Source organism: Xiphophorus hellerii, chromosome 12 (assembly GCF_003331165.1).
Source record: "Xiphophorus hellerii strain 12219 chromosome 12, Xiphophorus_hellerii-4.1, whole genome shotgun sequence".
Classification (NCBI taxonomy): domain Eukaryota; kingdom Metazoa; phylum Chordata; class Actinopteri; order Cyprinodontiformes; family Poeciliidae; genus Xiphophorus; species Xiphophorus hellerii.
The window spans coordinates 17,551,159-17,575,929 of record NC_045683.1 but is presented as its reverse complement, the minus strand read 5'-3'; the positions used below and the strand labels follow the sequence as shown (position 1 = coordinate 17,575,929).

Here is a 24,771-nt window from a genome sequence, read left to right as displayed (position 1 = left end):
AACTAGTAAGCTTTTTGAGAAACTAGTTGACGACTTGAGCAGATTGATTGCTAGTCGTACTAGCAAAAGCCCTAACATGTCAACTAGTTGGCAGTAAATTAGTACAACAGTAATTGAGTAGACTGACAGATGTTAAATAGTTTGTCAAAATGTAACATTTTTGCTCTATTAGTGGGAAATTTTGCCTATTAGTTGGCTAAAAGTGTAACTAATTGGAAAATGTCTCTTATAATAGTATTTGTGAACTAGTGGCAACATATTTAACACAAATGTTTTACTACAACATTATGACTGATATGGAATATTTACACAAGAAGCTTGCCATATATATCTAGACATTTGGTTGCTCAATATTTTCCTTGATTAGTTTATAAACAATCTTGTTAGTAACACTTTTTACCAAAAATAATTGTGTCTAAAATGAAGTAAGACTCTAAAAGCATTGACTAGTTTACTAGTGCACACCTTGGGGAGTACTAGTCAGGTAAAATTGCTGGTCTGCACTGGGTGACTACTGCAAACATTTTAGGGTTACAACTAAGTTAACAAGTAGAATTTATTTAAACTATTTTAACATAAAACGTTAAAGTTTTTATTATCATCTTGTTAACTAGCACAGATGTCAACTACTGCAGCAGCAAAAAGTCTAGTTGAAAAATTTGTGCTGGTAGAATGTCATTTTTGCTTTGTAATAGGACAAAACTGTCACTTGGCAAAAATATTTACCAATTTTTGAACATGAACTATTATATCCAAAGAACCAGCTGTTGGAGTTTGGTTGCAAACTAGCCTTCAAAAATGATGCGGATGTCAAGGGTATCAAATATGTGTAGAACAGCTTGCCATAGCCTGGGGCTTAAAAGAAACAAAAGAGAAACACACACTGTTTTATCCAGTATATAACATATTACATCCCTTCTTTATGGTCCAGCTTTCAGAAGCATTGTCCTTATTATGGCACAAGGTTATTCACCTGAGAATTGCAGATTCATCTCTGTAGAAATGATGACTTCAGCAGTTCAAAGCCTGATTGTTAAGACACACTGTTACTGTGATAATACCAAATGAACTAGATAGAAGAGGATGTACTGGGTTAGAAAAATAATAACACTGACCACATGGTGTTATTGTATTTCTACAGGGTGCTGACAGATGACATGTACTTACGCACTCCAGTGTCTGTTTGTGTTGCTCTTTGTGTTCAAGCATGTGTGAGAAGGCATGTCCAAGTGGAAGTCAAACACGTGCACAGCAACATGACTGACTGAGTTCTGCAGTGTTAGTGGAGGACATATAGTGACACGTCTGCTGGTTATTTTAATTAAAACTGTTAAATGCAGAAGACACAACAAAAATACATATACATAGTTTGATTAGTTTTTTACAGGTTAAAATCTTACAGGTGCATTTTATTCAGACCCCTTGATATGATATTTTGCGGAATCACCCTTGACTGGAGTTACAGCTGCATGTCCTGTGGAGTGTCCTCTACCAGCTTTGCATATTTTAAAAAATGATATTTTTGCTCTTTCTTCTTTGCTAAGTAGAAAAGGTTCAGTCGTGCAATGGTTCAGAGTCTCCTTCTGAAGCAAAATGAACACAAAAAGACTGTAGCACTTTAAGGAAACCCATGTTGTCCACCACTACTATTACTGGTTTTCTTGGTGGTTTTCTTTGGTGCTAATTAAAATAGAAACATGGTGACCCCTGATACATGTTAAAATAACAAATTTACTATGTCCACACATTTGAAAGGTCTATTGACTAACTGTGCTACTTAATCACATTGTTTCACTTTATTGAACCAGCCAAATTGACTGGTGATTACTGCTAAATGACAGGTCTTAGTGATTAGTACGGCTCAGTCACTGACAAGTGATTAAGAAGAGACTTACAAAAAGTAAAAATAGTAATGGTTTGTGTGTCTCCAATAATTCTAATTGAAACTTCAGAGGCAGAAAGGACATTAGATGAAGTGATCGGCTCACATGATTCGCCATCTTTGTAGAAGACTCTGTCAGTGATGTAATACTTTTTTCCATTTCTTGATGAAGGATTGAACAGTGTTCTTAGAAAATCAAAGCTTGTGATACACTTTTAACAAAACCCTAAACCTACTTCTTATTTGGGTGATTTTCCAGCGCAGTCAGTTTCACAGGAGTATATTTAGAGAAATCAGCAGTAAAGGGAGCTGAAAACAAATGAGCAAAAATGATTTGAATATGTAAATCCCAGTAAAGTTTGTGGTCTGAGCTTAACAAAATGTAGAAATGCTCAATGCTGCTGCAAAGAAGAAGAATATGTTCTAAATAGCAAAAGAAGCTGCTTTTGTTTATAGTGTTGCATAAGTTCAATAAATCTCAACAGCTGCATAAAATAAAACATTCATAGAGAATATTTTTGTTTGAGAAATAAACCCAAAAAGAACTTTAAAAAATACACAGAGTCTTGTAAGTTTTATAAAAGCTTCAGTTTTTAATCAAAGCTATATACACAAATTTATTTATCTCATGATTTCTTCCAATTGAATCTGGATATAACACAGACAGCTAAAGAACCTCTGTCTTCAGGTAGTGCCTTGTCCTGGGCTTCAGCTCTGCACTGACAGGAACATTCAGTCTTTGCAGGTCATAGTCCCCCATGCACACAGCCACAAAGAACAGAGTTCCTCCGATGACTTGGCCCAGACCCCCAAACCATCCAGAGAACATTGCCTCGCCATACTCCCACCGAGGCATCACGTCAGGAAAACCTTCATCCCAAAAGTCCACCACCGTTGTGTACGCCACTATGGAAACAGGAGCCAGAGTGGTGAGACCCGACACCCAGGTCATCACTCCGCTGAAGATGAAGAGCCGTCTTTTTACTTCTGGCTTCTTCACACCCATGCCAACCCCCTCCAGACCTAGAAAGCCGGTCAACAGGGCAAATCCTCCAATTCCAATAGATATCAAGACGAGGACTCTGGAGATCTGAAGATCCACCGGCAGGCCCAGCAGAGAATCATAGGCCTTGCACTGAATCCCCTTCTCTTCCGTGTAGAGGCAGGTGAGCCAAAGCCCTGAAAACCAGTTCTCCACCTCGTTGAGATCAGAGTTCATCGTTTTCCACAGGGGTAAAAAAGCAGTGACCAGAGAAGTGACATAGCTCCCAAACGACAGAAACAGTGCCGTTTTTTCCATCATTTTTGTTGTTAGAAAAACCATCTTCTGCTTCTGCAGGTAAACCCTGTGTGCCGTAATTCTCCCGTCCAAGTTAATGTAATAAGATAAGGGATCCAGAGAGACTCTTTAGCCCTTCCCAGTTTTTGGGAAGGTCCACTTCTGCAGCCTCCTTTAAAAAAATGCACCCGATAAGAGAGATAATCCAGCATTGAGGTTTGACAATAGACCCACTGTTTCGTCTCAGTGTTCAATGTCATCACAGCGACTAATGAACTCTGTTTTTAAATGAAACCAGGTATGTTCAGTGAAATTCCTGGCCCAGAGTGCACGTGTGCAGCAACATGGCCATAGGACACACATAATTAAACACAAAAAGAAAAAGAAGCTTTCTTTGATATTCATATCATGGGCTGTTTAAGAATGCATCCAGTACTTTTATGAGTTACTGCTTTTTCAGATAAAATGCTGCACTGACATACCTGATAAAACTACTGTTTTGAAACATGCATTTACATACTAAAGAAACCAAAACGGGAGCACTTTATTTGCCAAGTGTCTCAAGTGTCCAGACTGTGAAAAGCACTTTGTGTTCACTCCACTGGACCATTCAAAGTGTTAGAAGCTCCAGTCCTCTCTGAATTTTATGACTGCCTAAAATCCAATGAACTTTTTTTCTTATCTGTTATTAGTTCTTTTTTTAAAATCCCTCCAGTTTTGATTTGCATTTGAGAAATGCTAAATTTCTTGTGTCCATAAAAAGTGGTAGTAATTTATTTAAATCTTTATTTAACCATTAAAATTACTTTTTCCTTCTATTTTACCAGGTTCAATCCTTTGAGATCATGGCTTTCTGTTGCAATGTTAGTATCAGTGTGGTACAATGACCACAACACAGAGTACAAAATTACATAAAATGTATTTTTGCTAGACCCTGGGCTTTAACTTTAGTAAGGGAAACTAAGTTTTGCAGATGCAAATCAGATTAAAGTTTATTTCAAAATATACAGCTCAGAATTATTCTTATGTGTAGTAAGTGTGAGCTTAAAGTAAAAGTTTTAATTTGACCAGCAGGCTTTTTCTAAATAATTTTAACATTTCTGAAGTGTCCTACAGAGTCCTGTGTAGGAGCTCTTCCAAGCTGAAAATGCAAAGTCAATAAGCAGAAAGATCAATATACAGTATTTCTTGATGCTCAGTCGTAGGCAAAAGACCGATTTAAACATTTTATATTTTACATAAAGAAAAAAAACAAGACTTGTTTCTATAATAAAGTCTAGTAAAAAGTGTATCCTTTTTGTTGGGAGAACGAACATGTTCCTTAAGACAAATCATCATTAATAATTTCTCTGTATTAACAAGATAAGGGTAAAAAAAAATGCTCCTTTACTTTCTCAAAGGCATTTGATGTTTCAAAGCCTTTGCAAGAACAAGTGCTGAGGAGTAAGGTATCAGTGACATGCAGGTGAAAAGCAGTTCTACATGTTTCATATATAAAGAAAACAATTAGGCAAGAACTGAACCTTAAGGAAGCGCATTTAAAGATTTGCAAAAAGTCTAAGGTTGAACCAATAACTTCAATTGCCTGGGTTTGGCCAATTAGGTATTTTGCAAACTATACAACTGATGTTTAAAAAACTAATATCTGCAAGGAATTGAAATAAACTGGTCAGCAGTATCAATAGCACAGAAGATGTCATCTCAAGACACTTTATAAAACAGATTCAATTTATATACAATATTTAGTCAAGTCATCCAATTGTATAAGCAGATTTAAAATCAATATTGCAACTGTATCCCATTTACTTTCACTTTCACTTATAGTTGAATTTAGGATATTTATATTTTATTATTAGGTTAATTACCAACCCAACTGAACTAAATGTCAATATTGAGATTGATTGAAAACATGAACAGCAGAAAATTCAAGCTGATGAGCAAAAGAAAATAGTCAACCAAATCCTGTGTGTGTCTGTGAAAAACAAGTAAAAGCATTTTAGATATGTAAACCAAAGGAAAGTTGAATTTGGAAGTCAAAAACAAAACCATGTGACTCATATAAACTCAAAACAGTGCACAGAACTTGACTGATTTATTATGCAGTTTATTAAGGCTTTCCTCACATGAATCCTACAGACATACGTTTTGCAACAGTAACGTAATGGTCACTATTACATGGTTCCTTCTAAAGTGAATAGGGATTTTTTTTTGGTTAGTACTGGTAACATTATAACTAGACATAGACATAATGAAACAAATAGTACACATTCTAATACTTTGTATATAATGACTGATTCCTTACATCACATATTAGAGGCTTGATCACAGCTGAGAATAAAGCAAACTGAAGAACCGAGACGGATGGCGTCTAAACTGCATGTGGACAAAGTAAACCTTCCTGAAACACTTTTTGCATATACTGTCACAATCATGAACAGTAAAATGCATATGGGTTTTAAAAACACTTGATAAATACTGAGCAGAGGACAAGCTTGCAAAAAGTTTGTGTTTACAAAATAAATGACAAAGTGTGTAAAAAGTTGTTTTGTTTTTTTTGTTGTTGTTTTTTTACAGTATTTAACATTTCTAAGCCACATTCTGGTTTCTTTGTTGATTTCACTGCTGCCTCAAATACAGCGAGACACAAAATGCAGCGTAGATAAAAGGCATTTATCATACAGGAGTCAGACATGCAGGGGCAAAAAAAAAACCCTAAAACATAAATAAAATAAAATGAATTCCAGTGCAGCAGGAATGAATAGAAGTAGATAAGTAGGAGATGTATGGCTTCTTAGAAGTAAATAGCTCTTCTGAGTTATCCTAAATGTCAGAGCCCATTTCAGCACACTGTTTGTCTGATATGTGCGTAGCTAGAGACTCAATGATGTCCAACAACAGCAGCTGGCTGAGAGACCGCAGGTTGGGGAGCTTGGATACCTTTGGAAGGGGAGAACAAAGCAAAATGAAAAAATGTTTCAAAAATTAAGACAATGAGAGACAAAAATGGGTGTTAAGAAGCCTTTGATTTCACATGCATAAAAAAAAATAGCAACAGCGAGAAAAAAAAAAAAGAAGCAGAACGGAAACACAAACAGCAGAGCTAACACTCCAGTGAAGGAAAGTGAAAATTGAGTGTTTCGCTGTTTCGTTAGATAACAAACGATAATCAAGAGTGCCACTGCGACGCCCCGCTGCTCTTTGATGAGGTGCTTACACAGCCGGCCAAGCTGTAAACAGTCTCCTCTCTACTCAGAAAACGGAGCGTATTCCGCTAAGAGGTCAAACGTGTCAGTTTCCCCACAAAGACGACGAGACTAGAGGGTTAGCTCAGCTGCACTGAGTGGGCAGCACATCCCCCAGGCTTCAGATACAAGCCCACCCACCTTGATGAACTGATGGACAATAATGTGGAGGCAGTGCTTCTTCATGTCCAGAGCCTGCGTCTTGTCTGCCGCCTCCAGGATCTGGGGAGGGGCCAGCAAGCACGAGAAGTGAGAGAAGAAGTTCTTTATTCAGCAAGAAAGAGATTGTGTTTTCCCAATTAGGTCACAGATACCCCAGGGTGAAAAATATAAATACCTGCAGGACATTCTCTACAGTCACATTCATCTCCAGGTTCTGCTTGCAGTAAGCCTGGAGCCTGTTGTTGGAGAAGCCGTAGTAATACGGAGCAGCAAACAGATAGCTGGTTATCAATGGTCAAGGAAAAATGTTCAAAACAGATGAGATGTCCGAAAAGAACTGCAGATATAATCACATTAGTGAAAAATGTGTAACTGTGAATCCAAAGATTCCCCTTTTTAATGCCCTTGAACAGCTTACTATATGCAAGTGTGAGAAAACTCATAGAATCAAACAATGACCACAAAAATTGTAAAGTAAATAAAGACATTTGGTTAGAAGACATTTAAAACATTACAAACTGCCCAAAACATAATTTACTGCCTGCAAATATACTGTAGTTTGAAAAGAAAATCTATTTACAACCTCAGATGACATTTTAATATATAAATAATATATAATATATAAAAATATTTTTAGATAAATATCCATCTAATTTAACCTGCCAATATTTAATTAAATGCCATTTTCTAGAGTTTGAGAAGGATACAGAGAATCTTCTGGAGGCATGTTGACGTCACCGTAGTAAATGTAGCGCAGCATGGATTCAAAAGCCTGCTTGCTTGGGACCATCTCACCGATGGAAATATTCACCTGACCGTCTTCTGGCATGAAGGAGCGGAACATCGCCTCAAAGTAACTGGAATATCAATACAAGATATCAGTCTGGAAAACAATGATGGTCAGTAAAAAATGCACTCTTGTCCAGATGCGTGGTGCCAAAAATAACTTTTAACACTCCTTGAAAGTTTTCATGATACATCCAAGTATTTTACTGGGATTTAATTTGACCTACTGACACACAGTAGAGTGTAATTGTTAAGTGGAAGGAATATTATGGATGGTTTTCAAAATTATTTACAAATGCAAGTCTGAAGGGTGGCATCCATGTATATACTCTCTGGGATCTGATACCCCTAAATAAAAGTGTGAACGACTCTCTGCCTTCAGAAGTTGCCTGAGAAGATTCAACTAAATGCATAAATACACCATCTCCACTGTGAAACGTGGCTGTGAGAGCATCATGGTGAACACAATCAGAGCTGCAATGGCCTAGTCAAAGTGCAGAACTAAATCCAATTAACTCCAATCAATAAGTGTGCAAAAAGAGCACAGATTCTGGTGACATGATTCATAAATTGCGCATCTTTAACTGGTGACAGGCAGCCCTACACAGTATTGACTCCATTTTTTTCCTAAAGTCATGCATCATTTTCCTTCCACTTTACATTTATAAAGTACTTTTGCTAGGTCTAATTACATAATATGCAATAAAGTAAAAAGGTTCCACAGGTAAGAGAACTGCCAACATGTTGGTCTTGTCACAGGTAATTAGAGTTCGAAGTACCTGGATCGAGCTGCAAGTATGGCTTTGTGTGCAGGCCGAGGATGTCCGTCTAACAGCAGAATAATGTCGCAGAACTCCAGTCCTCCTCCCTCCAGGCAGGCCTTCATGTCCTGCACCAGAGACGTCCCGATGTCCACTGGCTGGTCTGAATACACTCTGGGGGGGGGCTGCTGCTTCCGCCGCACTATCTCCACTATCAGTGGAGTGGAAAGATGCTCAAACTCTTTGGTCATGATCACCTGATTAAAGTGGGATTCCTTCACTACGAAGTTGAGACAGTGCTCCTGGAGAAGAGAAGATTTTTTTTTTGAATTAGGGTAAAAAGTTACCTTTTCCTTGCTTATCTGGTAATAAAGACTAACATGAACAAAATAAAGACAGACTGGTTTGTTGGTGTGAAACTGAAAAAGTCAAGTTAAAGCTCCACTGAACTACAACCACTAGAGGTCACTAGAAGAGTGATTTACATTTGGTGTTTTTAAGTTGTTGGTTTTTTTAAAATCTGGGCTGTACCTTGAGCTGGTCCAGCTGCAGCTTGTTGGCGTTCTCACAAACACTCAGAACATTCTGCAGATCTACAGACGCCTCGATGTACTGCACACAAAGCTGCTCCAGTCGTGAAAGCTTAAAACTTAGAGCGAGTTTGTACACGTCCATTATCAGAAGAACGTCCTGGACATGGCCTGCGAGTAGATACAGGAATATATAAATACTCTTAGTAGCACATTGCTGGATTTAGTATCCAAACAGGGAAAGTTTAGGTGTACCTCTGCGAGGGTACTGAATCTTGTCAGTATAGAGAAACTGCATTAGGACTTCGAAAGGCTGAGCTTCTGCTTCCCTGATGGATACCTCTAGCAGGGGCTGTGTGCCCGATGGCTTACTGCCTGCTGGGACATCTCTTGGGCCTCCAGCTGCTCCCTCATCACTTTCCTCACTGCTCTCACGTTTGGTCCTCTGCTAAACAAGAAGTCATGCAACATTTTTTCAGCATTTCCCCACCATATTAATAACACAATTTATTACTTAAATATGAATTGTTAAAACTAGTGCTCCATACGCTTGTTGCTGTGACTGTTCTGTACAGAAAGGCTAACTAAATGTCACCATAGCTAGGAGTAGTTAGGATAAAGAAAATCACTTCACAGCTTCATATGCACAAAGAGTAACTGGGCTGTTAACTTGTTATAAAAGTCGGTACAGGAAAATACAGTTAAAATGAGACAGACATAAGTGGATCATCATTAACATGGAGCACTTTTGTGGATTCCCATAGCGCATTTTACAAACCAAAAATGTATAGCTTTAAACAAGTTTCCTTTAAAGAATTTTGTTCGTTCCTCCCTGTAGAATATCTCAAACTCCAGTGAGATTAGAAGGAGAGTTTCAGTAAACAACAAATTGAAATTCTGGTCACAGATTTTCAACTGAGTGCCGGACATCTTAGGTTTTTATATAATGGCTTTCTTCTTTTCATCTTCCATTTGTGGAGAGCATGACTAGTAATTGTCCCACTAACAGCTTGCCATTGCACCTTAATTACAATTCACAGCTATTTTGTATCTTAAATGCAATAAAGAAGCTAGATTTTAGCTCACTTTGTGGATTTAAAATGATTTCCTGAAACATGTGATGTTTGTGACTCTGACCTGTCGCTGCCTGTCTCGGGCCTGCAGGATTTTCTTCCGCAGCCACTGACACCTCGCAGTAACTATGGCTATGTGCCCCAAGACTCTCTCTTCTCTCTGTGAACACAATAACAAAAAGATAAACCACTGAAAAAAGTTGGACTAAAGAGAAGCCAAGATTTAATTTCAATCATGAATTTGGAAGAATCACTTCAGCCTCACACACCTCTCCCAAAATGAACTCCACATCACAGAACTGACGGTTCTCCCACAATTTGCCATAATCCTCGTGTAGGGTACACTTTGGGTAGCTTGAGAACTGCAAGACAAGCATTTATGAAGCAGCCTGTTATCGACTTTGCAAGTAGCGGATAAAATCCAGGTGCAAGTTTAAGAGTATTCCAGCAATCATTTCCACTTACCTGGAATCTGTACATCTCCCCACTGCGTACGTTGTTGTCCACGGTCCCTCCAAAAATGTACATGGCATCTTGAATCACAGCAGCAGCATGGAAAAGTCTCCCACTGGGCATCTGAGTGAGAAAAGAGAAATTCAACTCCAGTTAAAGAGAACTTCAGAAATGCAAAAAACAATCTGTGGAGTTCCTTAATTGCAAATTCAGTAAGTGAGTAGGCTATTATGATAACCATGGGTTTTGCAAAAAAGAACAAAGAGGACAAACAAATGTGAAAAGAAAGAAGGAACACAGAAAAGGATGGATGGATGGAGGGAAGGAAGGAATAATGCCTTTATTTAGGCAAGGGAGAAGCAAATTAAGTTGGGAAACACAAAGATGTTTCCATACTCATAAAGGTTCTGGATTACCCGGACTCATACCTCACTGTCTTGACTGGGGTGAATCACCTCCCAGGTCTGAGAGTCCACATCATAACAGTGAAGCTCATTGGGCAGAGTGTTGTCAGCAGCCCCTCCAAATACATAAAGGTGGCGGTCAAAGGCGACCATAGTGTGTCCGTAGCGTCTCTGAGGAGGAGGAGGAGAGCCCCGCAGTAAATGCTCTGTTGGGATGCGTGTCCACCTGAGAACAAGGATGTTGGCTACTTTATAGAGATGTGACGCATTAATGTTTGAGCTTTGTTTAAAAAAAATATACTCACATGTGGCCTTTAAACTCAAACTGAAACAGATTATTGGTGATTTTGGCTCCACTCTGACCGGAGAACACAAACATCTTATCCCGACATACAGCGACAGGGAAGTTACAGCAAGAAGGAGGAATCTCCCCACTCTGGTCAATCTGGTGGACACAAAGTCAAAGGAAAGCAGATGAAGAGAAATATTATTTCTATACGTTTTATTTGTGATTATTTATTTTAAAATAAGAATTGAACAGACCTCTTCCCAGCATGCATGTTCTCGGTCCTGCAGACTGATTGTCCACATGTCATTCAGCCTAGACACAAAAAGCAAACATCACTGAATTATAATTCAGCACATCAGAGTGAGAGTGAGATCAGAGTAATAGTCTAAAAAGTCATACCTGGCGTTCCCATCATATCCAGCAAAAATCCACAGCTTATCATTGTACACTGTGGCACCATGTGCAGATCTAGCCACTGGCAAGCTGAAACAAAGTCACAGAATACACAGATAAAGAGTAGTGTGTACTGTAACCCTATAAAGAATACAATAGTTTAACTGTAAGGCAATGTAAGCTAAATAAGAATAATTGGTAACACTTTATTTGATGGGGTGTGCATAAGACTGACGTAACACTGTCATAAACGTGAAATAACATGAAATAACACCTGTCGTGAACATGAAGGAGTCTTTATGAATGTTGTCATGAAGTGTCATTCAGTAAATAATGACACTTTTAATGCAAAGTTGCTTTTAAAGTTGCATTGAAAGTCCATTAAAAGTGCCAACTTTGCATTAAAGTGTCATTATTTACAAAATAATGCAAAGTTGGCCCTTTTAATGGACTTTCAATGCAAACTAATAAATTCAAACATTAGTAAAATAAAACATTCACATAATGACATTTTTCTTGAATAATCTAGTCCATATATACAAATAATGTTTACCTTCCCTCCACCTTCCACTCGGTCCACTGTCCTGTGGCAAACTTGTACTCAAAAAGGTCGTTTTTGTTTTTCAAGTTTGAATTTGAATAAATATCTCCTGTGTAGCCCCCTGGAATACGACAGGACACAAAAGTAGACCCTTAGAGGACTCAAAAATATTATATTACATATTTTTAAAACTGATAAGAAGAACCAAGTTACCAAAGACAAACATGCTGCTGCCATAGACCACTGCAGAGTGGTGGTATCTTGGAGCTGGTGGAGTTCCAGTGGTGAAAGCTCTGTGACACATATTGAGACCACATGTTGAAGCACAAGGTCTTGTGGGAGGTCTCATTCCCCTCACACATTTTGACATTTTGATCTTATTACAACCACAAACTTTAAGGTATTTTATATGACCGATCAAAGCAAAGTAATCTGTGTGGAAAGAGAGGCATACAATGTTTAAAAATGATCAACAAGTAGTTTAGAGCATGCGTGTGTTTTTATCTGATATATTTATGTACCTATATTTAATAAATAGAGTCAGTTCAGTCCACCTGTGTGTAATAAAAACCAAGGAGCACAGCAGACAGGTGTTTGTAGTGGGAAATTAACACTGTACACATCAACCTAAGGTTGAAACATGGTGGTGGCAACATCATGCTTTTGGGAAGCCTTTATTCAGACATCAACCAAATGATCAGAACTAAGGTTCTAGCAGGTCATCAACCCATTACACATAGACAGAGATAAAATTTAATTGATCTGTCACATAAGAAAACTATTCAAGTTTGTGATTATAAAATGACAAGATGTGAAAAAGTTCAAAGGAATATGAATATTTTTGCGAGGTACTTGATATAAGGAGGTTTCTGATACAGATGCAGCAGGCTTACCGACACCAAGAGCAGTCCTTGACATCAAAGCGAAGTAAATCATTCAGCATGTTTTTCCTGTTGGGAGGCGCAGAGTTGAAACACTCTGGATGTTGTGCATAAAATCGGAAGCCTCACCTGTCAGTCTAAAACTCACCCATTGTCTCCTCCAAACACATATATGGCATCCCTGTAGGCCACAACAGTGTGCTTACTGCGTCTGTGTGAAGATAAATAGAAACTCCGGGTGAACACAAGATTAAAGGAAAAGAAATGAGTCATGATCTGAGGATGATTGGCAGAAAGTTACCTTGCTCCCACAAACTCATCACATGGAGGGAGTCTTCTCCAGCGGTGTACTGTCTCAAATGGTCCAAAGTTGAGCGTCAAGTACTCCACGCTATCTGAGCAGCTGTGGTCGAAATCAACACTGGGCGCCACTTTAGTTGATTTGCAGGACATTTTGGCTAGCAACTCATCTGAAAGAGGATCAGTTCTCAGGGCAACTCATCCGTAAAGATCTCCTCTGTTAACGACATCATTAATGGCAGCCTTCCGCTAATAAGAGCTGTTAAATTTTGTAAAAGCGTATAAAGTTTCCCAAAAGAAAGGCAAAAAGGTTTAAAGTAAAGTTTTTCAAAAAGATGGCACTGGTAGTTCGTACAATATACTTTGCTAGCTAGCTAGCGTTGTTCGGCTAAGTTAAACACAAACTGTTCTAAATGTTAGCAAGTTTCTGCTTGCATTACGCTAAAATATCTTCCCCACTAACCAAAAACTGCGATAAATATAGATAGTTGGAAGGTATTCAAGACAGAAACTAGCAAAATAACAGGATTATAACAACACGCCCCCTTCACACCCGGTGATGGCGTCACTTCCTGTTAAAAAGAAGCAACTCGCACTTCTTCTTTTTGTTTAATGGCGACTGGCAAACAACGTTTCGGTGCATTACCGCCACCGCCTGGAACAGAGTGTATGTCATGGCGCTTTCCATATGTGCTCGATGTGACTCTGCGCTCTTGGGGCATAATTTGTTAGGAAAAGCATGAGCGGGGTTTGGGGGTGGGGGCAAAAAAGTTTTGTCATTTTCTCCTCTAACACATTTTGTGTTCATCTCCATTCAGTGGGGAGGTGGGTCTACAGTTCACTGTAGGTTACCTTAAGATTATTTGTTCATTGAAACACATTTGAGTTTCTAAAACTTGTAAAAAATAAAATAAAAATGTTTTCTCACAAACATTTCAACAATGGGAAAAGACTGTAAACATTTTAGGATTTTTGAAGACTTCTGCATCTTGCAGTGTAATCTCAGGGCAAACTTACATGGATGGCCAGATCTGGGTATGTAGGCAGTTGATCTCCATGTCCTCCATTTGCAGACTGTTTTTGTACAATCGGATAACTGATTTCAAATTTTTCTTGGACCCCTTTAAGTCCTCTAGCAGAACCATAATCTACTACAACTTTCTTTCAGCAATTTTGATCTTACCTTAAATATGCCAAAAATGATGTTCACCTAACACAAGTTATTTTAGGCATAATACACTGCTCAAAAAAATAAAGGGAACACTCAAATAACACATCCTAGATCTGAATGAAAGAAATATTCTCATTGAATACTTTGTTCTGTACAAAGTTGAATGTGCTGACAACAAAATCATCAATGGAAATCAAATTTATTAACCAATGGAGGCCTGGATTTGGAGCCACACACAAAATTAAAGTGAAATAACACTACACGCTGATCCAACTTTAATGTAATGTCCTTAAAACAAGTCAAAATGAGGCTCAGTATTGTGTGTGGCCTCCACGTGCCTGTATGGCCTCCCTACAACGCCTGGGCATGCTCCTGATGAGGTGGCGGATGGTCTCCTGAGGGATCTCCTCCCAGACCTGGACTAAAGCATCCGCCAACTCCTGGACAGTCTGTGGTGCAACGTGACGTTGGTGGATGGAGCGAGACATGATGTCCCAGATGTGCTCAATCGGATTCAGGTCTGGGGAACGGGCTGGCCAGTCCATAGCTTCAATGCCTTCATCTTGCAGGAACTGCTGACACACTCCAGCCACATGAGGTCTAGCATTGTCCTGCATTAGGAGGAACCCAGGGCCAACCGCACCAGCATATGGTCTCACAAGGGGTCTGAGGATCTCATCTCGGTACCTAATGGCAGTCAGGCTACCTCTGGTGAGCACATGGAGGGCTGTGCGGCCCTCCAAAGAAATGCCACCCCACACCATTACTGACCCACTGCCAAACCGGTCATGCTGAAGGATGTTGCAGGCAGCAGACCGCTCTCCACGGCGTCTCCAGACTCTGTCACGTCTGTCACATGTGCTCAGTGTGAACCTGCTTTCATCTGTGAAGAGCACAAGGCGCCAGTGGCGAATTTGCCAATCCTGGTGTTCTCTGGCAAATGCCAAGCGTCCTGCACGGTGTTGGGCTGTGAGCACAACCCCCATCTGTGGACGTCGGGCCCTCATACCATCCTAATGGAGTCGGTTTCTAATCGTTTGTGCAGACACATGCACATTTGTGGCCTGCTGGAGGTCATTTTGCAGGGCTCTGGCAGTGCTCCTCCTGTTCCTTCTTGCACAAAGGCGGAGGTAGCAGTCCTGCTGCTGGGTTGTTGCCCTCCTACGGCCTCCTCCACGTCTCCTGGTGTACTGGCCTGTCTCCTGGTAGCGCCTCCAGCCTCTGGACACTACGCTGACAGACACAGCAAACCTTCTTGCCACAGCTCGCATTGATGTGCCATCCTGGATGAGCTGCACTACCTGAGCCACTTGTGTGGGTTGTGGAGTCCGTCTCATGCTACCACGAGTGTGAAAGCACTGCAGACTGCAGAACCACTCCTTTATTGAGTGTGTCTTGCTAATTGCCAATAATTTCCACCTGTTGTCTATTCCATTTGCACAACAGCAGGTGAAATTGATTGTCAATCAGTGTTACTTCCTAAGTGGAGAGTTTGATTTCACAGAAGTTTGATTTACTTGGAGTTATATTGTGTTGTTTAAGTGTTCCCTTTATTTTTTTGAGAAGTGTATAAAAATGCAATTGAACTGAACTGAATATCCATTGTTTATGTTTTAATCTTCGCAAACAGCATTATATGTGACTGGTCTGTTTTGATTTTTCTGAAAAGTCATATCAAACAGGTAATTCAGCATCTCACTGTTGATTTTTCAGAGATGTGATAATTGAGTCTGCCCTTATTAGGTTCTAAAGGTTTTTCTGTATCTTATAGTATGTGCTGTAAAAACAAGCCACATTATAATAAGTAACAATGGTGGCGGTTTTTTATATGGACTATATGGGATATTGCCCAGGGCTGCAACAGAACCAGTGGTAGTGGTTTAGATATGGACCACAACACCAGATAAAATCACACAACTCATCTGTCAGCTCCACCCTAAACAAGTCTTCTATTCATTTTAAGGATGTCTAGGTGTGGCCAAATGACAACAAAAAGGGTGTCAGCTGCCCTCTGGGTGATGGACTGCAGTTTCACCTGTCTTGAACAGGTTGTACTAAAATGTGAAGTTCCCTCTGGGATTAATGAAGTATATTTATGTATTCATTCACTCATTCATTCATCCTCATCAGACATCAAGCAGCCACAAAACAGATTTACCATTTTTACATCGATTTGTTTATGGGACGTTACTTTTCTTTTCAGATATAAATGCTCAGAAGGGGCTGGGTGTAGCTTCTGGGCAGACTCATGCCAAAACAACAAACAAAAGGAAACTATCTAAAATATTGACCTACCAATTCAAAAATAAATAAAACAAATAAAATAACTTACCTCCCAAACCATGATAAACAGGAGAATATTGGGGTAAAAATGAAAGGCACACAAACTACTCAAATTATTCTACTATTGCACAATGTTGAGGATGTTCTGCAGAGATACAGGTAAAGGTAAATGCCTGAATGATGAGGAATAGCAGAGTGCAGACGGCAGGCGGTTCACACAGTGTCTTCTTCTTCAACTCATCCACATCTCTAAAAACACACTTTCACAATTGTGGAACAATGAAAAAGGAAACAAATCTCTAAATATATAGGATATAATCAGGCAATTGCCACTAGCAAAAACAGAAAAAGTTGAATCTACTTTAATGTCAGACAGGGAAAGAAAAAAAAATTGTGTTTGTATGCATTTATCTGGATTACCTGTAACTCTTACGTTTAATGTCTAGTTTGTAATTTTTCTTGCTGTTTAATTGCAAGGAAAAACTGGTTTGTTGTCAGATTTGATACTAATGACGGTTGTTAGTATTTACACCCATTGTTGGCAGACTTATTCTGCATCATATAGTATAGTAAACTTGGAAAAATAACATCAGAAGAAACTTTCAGCTTTAAATTACTTTCTTTTGGTTTGAACATAGAAAATGTTACCTTTTACCTAATTAATAATAAAATTATGACATATTGTCTGTATCAATGAGGGATCGTATGGAAACCAGTAGGCAGCAGATAAATTAGTGAACAAATAAATCCCTTAAAAAGTGCTGAAAACAAGAAAAAAAAACAGACATAGAAACAGATGATTTATCATTAGATGAATCAAAATAAAGAAACATGCAATGCTGTAGAGTAATAAAAAATATAACTTTTTCCCTATTGATTTCCTTCTGCCACTGAAGGTTATGACAGCAAGGCTGCATACAATCAGGGATGCAGATCATGTTTAACACCGTTATTCACCATCAAAGCACAGAAGAGAAATTATATATTTACTTCTCACAATTTATAATACACAGATATAATCGTTCAGCTAAAAATCCTGCCAACACAACTTATAGACGAACATGCTGCTTAAGACCTGACATTAGAAAGAGAAAAGACCCTCTAGAAGCAAAATGTAGCAGAAATCTCAAATACCATTAAGAACATAAAAAAAAAAACAATTCTTGTTTTGATTGCATAGAGCTTTACTTCCTTTTTGATTAATTTGATGATTTTCCTCATATTATTCAATAGATAATCAGAATAACAAGTATTTGATCTGTTGTTAATACCATGAATTATACAATCACCCTGTTTTAAGGCCTTTCAAGTGCTACTCTTAAAAGGTAACCATCATTATTATACATATTTATTACAATTTCTTATAATGTTCCTGATATTTTTGTAAAAATGTTTTTGTTAGATTTTTTTTCTGTTTAATGTTTGGCCAGTGTTACCTTTTAAATGCAGCAGTGTCAGATTTAATACTTGTACATTGACTGTTTTCACACCATATTTTTACCCTTCATTCAGAATCCTTTCATCCAAGTTAAACATTTTCATCAAGGACAGTTTGATATTCATAAGTTAATATTATAAACCGTTCTATGTTCCCTTAAAGATTTAGTTGGTATGGCAACAATTATGATTTCATCAGAGGCTACTTAGTTTGTTGTGAACATATCCACTCCCTTTCAGTGTTTCAAAGCTGAACACTACAAAGTTTCTGGTGTTCTTGCAGAGTGTGTTCGGTGTAGACTGTGACATCTGCCAACTGTATTCTGATATACTTTTCTTCTTCTTTTAATTGGTGAGCTTCATGCTCAGAAGCTAAGTCACCAGTTAAGGATGTTTCGAACATGGCCCCACAGCTTGGTGATCCACAGGTTCACCCCCAGTTCTGTCAGGTACTGAATCTCTGGCATCAACATCTTACGACACAACTTCCGATGTGTTTTGTCCACATTCTTCTTTAGGTTATAGCCCATGATAGACTTCTCTCCTATTGGCTGCCAGGGCTGCATGTCTGTCTCCTGGATGCTGCCGGCTTCTACTGCATGGCCTCCCTCAATGCAGATCGATGCCATCTCTTTGTTTCTTTTCCTAAGTTCTGCCACGTCTTTGGCCATACGCTGCCGTCCATAGGCATCTACCTTCTTCCAAAACGTTTGGTTGAAGTGCCGGTATAGCTTCCAGTCAATGGCATTCCACTCAAGAGCCCTGGCCCTCAGCTCAGGGGTAAGTTTAGACACAGTGGATCCCTTGCGGGCATTGAGCTTGAAGAAGAGCAAGTCGTCCATCTCCCAGCATAGAGCATCTTTGAGCAGGATCAGTGATTCCTCAAAGTGTTCCACCAACATGACCAGATAGAAGCGCTCCGAGATGAATCTGATTCCCTCGTCTACCTGTGGATTCTCCAGCTCCAGAGTGTTGTCAAGTCCAAAGTCAAAGAACAGCAGGTTCTTGAGGTAGAAGGAATTAAAGCCCTCTGGATCAAAGTAGCTGTGAGGGTCAAGCAGGAACTCCGTCAGCTTGTCGTCACCCGGTATCGTCCAGGTAAAAGGCACTATCCGGCCAAAATAGTGGAATGATGACTCAAAAAGTTCTGCCGGGTCTCTCAGAATGGTGATGTAGGATGTGTCTAAAGGAAGTAGTTTAGCCACTTCTGGAGCATTGAACCGCATGTGATTGCAGATGATGTTAAAGCACATTCCAGGTTTGTAGTCTTTGACCTGGGAACGTTGGAAAAGGGATGGATAAAAGAAGTCATTCCTGCTGTTGGGAAAGGCAAACTGAAGATGGTGTTTCTCTCCGAAACGGAACAGGATGTTGAGGAAAGTGCTGCTGGCAGTTTTGTGTGTTTTCATGAACATTATGTCCACTTTAGGAGAGCATGACTGGCTGGAGTTTTTTTGGGAAATGTTGGTGGATGTTTTAGGGTGAAGATGGGATGGACGATGGGCACAGGAGTAAGGCACTGGGACCCTGCAGATAGAAAACATGAAAAGGCTGTGAGGAGGAGATATTTGGAAAAAGTAATGATTGCTGTGCTTTACAAAACTATGCATGCCCATTGAATCTTTAGATATTTTGCTACTTTTGAAACAAAAGCTTCAATGTAATTCATATTATGTGACTGACCAATATGGTTGTCAATATAAAGTAGCTGTGGTAATGCATTATGTCTCTACCAGTTTGTAGAGACTGAAATCCTTTTAAAAGAGCTCAAATTCAGTCAGACTGGGATTAAAACATTGATGCTGACTATAATTTAAACTCTTGTCAGGTGTAGGATCGTTATTCTGAACTGCTAATAATAGCCATTGATTGGGCTGATCCGAGGCCCAATATTGTTTAAAACATTTTATCCAATGTTTTCTTCTGGAAGGTAAACCTCCATCCAAGTCTCAAATCATTAACAACCTTAAACAGGTTTCCTTCAAATAATTCTCCATATTTAGCTCCCTCCATCTTTCCTTCAATTTTGAATAGCCTTCCAGTTCTTTCTGAAGAAACTTCTCACCACAGCATGATGCTGTCACCATCATGTAACCCCATGGATATGGTGTGTGTGAGTTCAGAGTCCAGCTGGTTCTGGTTATATTTGCAGTTCTGCCTTCCTCTATTCCTTTTTAGAGAATTGAACAACAGAATATTTTTTTTGTTGCACAAATCTGCTTTGAACTTTTCCACAAATTTATCCCCGACATGTCTGATGTGTTATATTTGTTCTCTAATGTTCTCCTACAAACCTCGGAGGCCTTCATAGACTGCAGCTTTATACTGAAATTAAACTACATGCAGGTGACGCTATTTAGGTGACAACCGGCTGCAGTGGCTTTCACTTAGATGTAACAGCACAAAGGGTCTGAATACAAATACTGGTATACTTAATGAATATATTATTTTCTTCTACTTCACAATTATGTGGCTCTTTTTGTGCAAGTCTTTCAAACTGAATATGGACAAAATAGATTCAATTACAAGGTTGTAACATGGTAAAATGTGGAAAAAGTTCACTCTACTGCCAAAATATATATTGGAAACATAAATTGATTTAGAATTTACATAAAGTATTCTATTCAGATGCATTTTAAACTTATTAAATCTTGATGATTTATATGAAAATAGTCAAGATTATTTCGTGGACAATGAATAAAAATAAGACAATAAAATTCAGGAAACAGTGAGGGAATGCTCAACTCCCTGGATTGTAGTTAAATATGTCACATCATTTTACACACCATCTTGAGTGTTACAGGAAAATGGCTTTGATTTTAAACAATGTTTTCCTAAAAACTAAGAGATTCAAGCACTGTAAGTCTTACTCAGGTGGGTTGAAACTGGCTTGTTGGATGGGGAGACAGTAAAGCAGGATCATACAGCTGGTTAGAAGTGTTCCCAGGATGAGGCCTTTGCACATGGACCTCCATTGTCTCCCTTGCTTGCCAGCCATGGTCCAGCAAGTTCAAATTCTACCTTGAAGACACAGAACACAATTTTGTCATTTTCATAACCTATTAAGCTGTGTTTTCTTATATTCTCACGTTGCAAAAAGCTTGGACTTCAGACCAACTGGACTTTGTTGTTACTGTTTTTAAGTGGTTACTGCTAATAGGCAATAAGGCTAGAGAACACAACGACGACACTTTAAATAATTAACTCAGATCATTCCCCAGGGATTTAATTAGAAAGTGACTCCGCATAGATTACAATCTCGGTTCTCTGGTTTCGGAACGTCCTGAGACAGAAACATGACCTACTGGAAAGAGAAAATTGCATTGTAATAGCAATTGCCATTTCAGAAAGGATAATACATTTCTAGCTTTTAGAAACTTGACTGAGTGGCTGATTATGGATTAGAAATAAGTCTAATAGAAGAATGATAAGCAACAAATCATTCATATTGTAAATAACAGCTCTGCACACAATAATCTTGTTGTAGACTGGAGTATCGCCACAGATCGTAACTGAAGCTGGAGGGGAACATGAGCCGACATCTGGGACATGAACTTGCAATTTACATTTTCATGTAGCTGCCTTTGTGGGGCTCAAGCAGGAACTCTGTCAGTTTCACATAACCAGGCATCTTTCTGCTGATGACGTGGGTAGCCAAATTATATGAGGTGACACTGGCTGCAGGTTTTAACTCAGTGGTTAGCAAAGAAAAATTATGGTGCTTGTGACCTGAAGTGTAGAGCCTTGTGTTCCCTATTAAAGAATAAATAATGCACTACTGTGGAAAATGATATATGTTCTCTCCTGCAGACTGAGGTAAAATGAGCTACCTGCCGACTCAGCAGAGCACACCTGAAGATTTACAATTTTAGATGACCCAATGCTACCTCAACACAGAGCCATAATGTAGAGAATACACTATGTATATCGGAGGGCTTTATTTCCAGACTTTATTCTGTTTTATATTAAAAATTGTTGTACCAGAATGAGTTATCTCTATTTAGTCGTTGCAATTATGTTTCAGTTTTTATGTTTTAACAAAGGTGTAGCTACTGTTTAGGTGTTTTTCTGGATGCATCACAAAATGAATCCCTACCATTTGATTAATGTCTTAAAAGCAAATACTGACGCTGAATTGCAATTTCTTTTTATTTCATTAAGGTGAAGTGAATTTTGAAACCTATTATGGTAACATTATGAGTAAATAAAATCATTTAGACCAGTTATTTATTACTGTGAAAAATGAAACGATCTGTCACAGCTGAATCTGGGGAAACTTGTTTATCAAAGTGCCACATAACAAGTTTAACATTTCATACATACACCTAGATCTTAAAAATGTGGGTGTCTGATAACGAGTAACTCTTCAAATCAAAGAAGCATTTAACATGAAATAAAAAAAATCATGCACAAAACAGAGCATTCTTCAAATTAGCTGCACAGACTGCAATGAGAGATCCTTCCTGTCCATGGCCATCAGGCTCTACAACTCTTTACAGAACCCTGAATATGATTTACTATAACATTTAATTTCCCTTTAGGATCAATAAAGTATTTTTAAAATTGAAATTAATTAATTTGAATTCATTGACGTTTATGTAAATTGTTGAGAAGCTTTTCCTTCCCTGGAGAATTTCTTTATAAAGAGGGGAAAAAACTGTCAGTCTTCATAACGGTGTTCGTTTGAACGCCAAAAAATCTGGGTTTTTGACTTAAGAACTACAGAACATTATCATAAATAATTTTTTTCTGTTTTCAAAATCAGCTTGTTTTAAAAGAAAACTGTTGCTGCCATGCTTACCATACTATTGTTAAAAGGTGATGATGTTCAAACTGACAGCAATTATTAATTTCTCTTTTAGTTGTTATTCAAGCAATGGAGGTTAAGATCTACATTGAGATTTAATCTAGATCCGGGTTTAAACCATGTGTATCTATAAAGTGAGAAACTTTGTCCAGAGTTATAGATACTCTACCAATCTAACCCAGTGCTGGTGAGGATAACCAGTGAGTGAAGCATGAAGCATTTCTGACAAAGGCAAAAAAGATTATAAAGTAAAAAAATATGCTGTTCATTCAGACTTAATACTAAAAGACTTTGATCTGCACATTGGGTCTGTTTTTAAAAGAAATCCCCAGAAACTACATACTTCTGTTTTTTAAAGTATTTTTATCCAAGAAATATGTAAATATTAATATTAATATTTAAATACAGTAAAATTCAATTCAAAAATTCACATTCAAGATTCTAATTCAAAACCATTTTCTTAATCCCAAAGGGAAATTAAATGTTGTTAAGTAGGGATATGTCTACTTTGTCTAGGTGTACACAAATAAAAGTAGGCTAAGATTAAAATTTCTTTAGAAAGTAGACTGTAGATTGTAACTGAAGCACGCTCCTGTCCTTTCTCCTTGACGCAAGTAAATCTAAAACTCTCTTGTCTTTCTCCTATTTGTGTGGTGAAATCAAATCCATTTTCTGTGCAATTACATGTCTGAAAAGGCTGTAAATTATGAGCAACATTGCAGTCTTTTTACAAATTACCCCAAACCTCAGCTTTAAAAAAAATCCATTTAGAACAAATATACATCTCAAAACACGAGAGGAACTTCTTACCTTCATGCAATTACCCAAAGAGAAACAAGTGCACAAGACAGAGCATTCTTCAAAGTTGTCCTACTCCATCATGTTGTCCATCCATTTCCAGACGATTCGTGGAAGTCAATCTCCTTATTGAGGCTCCTCGTATGTCTGATCTTAACGCGCTCATTTTGACTCCTGTGATAGTCTCATCACAGATCCGATGCCACTGCTCCCATTCATCTATTTGCTGTTCCTCCTCTCCTCTTTCTCCCCCGTCACTCTGCGTGCACACCTGATGCCTCCGACCTGTGCTGCCTCCTCCTTCACTTTCAATTCCAAAACTGATCCTGCTGAATAAAGCACAGCAGGGAGGTTCATGTAACCACCTGTGACGTCAAAGTCTCTCTGTCAGGGGACATGAACAAGTCTGTGAGCATGAAAATAAAAGAAGGAGGGCAGGGAGGGAGAGCAGGAGAAAGAGAGGGAGGAGAGAGGCCGTATATAGCCCCTATTTTGTGTTCACACACAGAGGGCTTTTGAGTGTGGACACTGAAGTCTGAGCTGCATGCTGACAAGAGGGGTGGAAAAAGGCATAGAAAGGACAAATGCAGAAATCCAAAGCACAAAGGGGCTAATTGTTCCAGCTGATCAAAACTGCACTGTCTATCGTCTTAAATTCTTATTTAGCAAGCTGGAGCTCTGCATGTGGTAGAATGAATAAACACAGTACGGCTTCTACATTTTCTACAACAGACCAACAAATTATATGAACAAAAACTTCCCTTTTCGTAATGCCAGTAATGTTAGAAGCTGAAATCCTACCTGCAATTGCAAGTGCCTGCTGTTTAATCCTGTTAGGAAGTCAATACTTTCCTGAAATATTTTAGCTGATACAAGTTTTCATGTCCCATGAACTACTTCACATTTTAAAAACAAAGTATTTTAAGACTGTATGATATAGACAAGGGGTGCCCAAAGTCGGTCCTCGAGGGCCGTCATCCTGCATGTTTTAGTTCTCTCTCTGGTGGTAGTAACAACCTTTTCAGCATGTCAATGTTCTTCTTAGGCCTTCTAACGAGCCATCATTTGGTCCAGGTGAGTTAAACCAGGGAGAGAACTAAAACATGTAGGATGACGGCCCTCGAGGACCGACTTTGGGCACCACTGTGTCCTCGAGGGCCGGTGTCCTACAACACTTAGATGTCTCCCTGGTCCAACACACTTAAATCCAACAGCTGAATCACCTCCCAAGTGCAGTCAAATTTTCCAGAGTCCTGCTCATGACCTCATTATTTGACTCAGGTGTGCTGAAGTAGAGAT

At 38.7% G+C, this 24,771-nt stretch overlaps 3 protein-coding genes across 5 annotated transcripts; all 3 read right to left on the bottom strand.

Moving 5' to 3' along the window:
• Window positions 1-2,519: 2,519 nt before the first annotated feature.
• On the bottom strand, window positions 2,520-3,372 carry cldn26 (claudin 26). The gene has a single exon (XM_032579368.1). The coding sequence runs from the start codon at window positions 3,204-3,206 to the stop codon at window positions 2,550-2,552; it is 657 nt and encodes a 218-aa protein (XP_032435259.1). The 5' UTR covers window positions 3,207-3,372; the 3' UTR covers window positions 2,520-2,549.
• A 1,872-nt stretch (window positions 3,373-5,244) lies between these two features.
• Window positions 5,245-13,561, bottom strand: lztr1 (leucine zipper like post translational regulator 1). 2 transcript variants are annotated; one of them, XM_032579143.1, is made up of 19 exons: window positions 12,978-13,561; window positions 12,825-12,887; window positions 12,689-12,745; window positions 12,009-12,088; window positions 11,808-11,916; window positions 11,261-11,344; window positions 11,116-11,173; window positions 10,878-11,017; window positions 10,597-10,798; window positions 10,181-10,291; window positions 9,985-10,077; window positions 9,780-9,875; window positions 8,898-9,090; window positions 8,644-8,813; window positions 8,131-8,414; window positions 7,273-7,422; window positions 6,741-6,846; window positions 6,545-6,625; window positions 5,245-6,098 (listed from the first exon to the last, which is right to left on the bottom strand). In XM_032579143.1, exons 1-19 carry the CDS (start codon window positions 13,127-13,129, stop codon window positions 5,982-5,984), a joined length of 2,346 nt encoding a protein of 781 aa, XP_032435034.1. In that variant the 5' UTR covers window positions 13,130-13,561; the 3' UTR covers window positions 5,245-5,981. The 2 variants fall into 2 exon arrangements, with proteins under 2 accessions (XP_032435034.1, XP_032435035.1); XM_032579144.1 differs by having other exon boundaries at window positions 8,898-9,087.
• A 3,205-nt stretch (window positions 13,562-16,766) lies between these two features.
• Window positions 16,767-24,354, bottom strand: gal3st1a (galactose-3-O-sulfotransferase 1a). 2 transcript variants are annotated; one of them, XM_032579724.1, is made up of 3 exons: window positions 23,485-24,354; window positions 20,738-20,884; window positions 16,767-19,394 (listed from the first exon to the last, which is right to left on the bottom strand). In XM_032579724.1, exons 2-3 carry the CDS (start codon window positions 20,863-20,865, stop codon window positions 18,245-18,247), a joined length of 1,278 nt encoding a protein of 425 aa, XP_032435615.1. In that variant the 5' UTR covers window positions 20,866-20,884; window positions 23,485-24,354; the 3' UTR covers window positions 16,767-18,244. The 2 variants fall into 2 exon arrangements, with proteins under 2 accessions (XP_032435615.1, XP_032435614.1); XM_032579723.1 differs by having other exon boundaries at window positions 20,738-20,888; window positions 23,485-24,352.
• Between the last annotated feature and the right edge of the window lie 417 nt (window positions 24,355-24,771).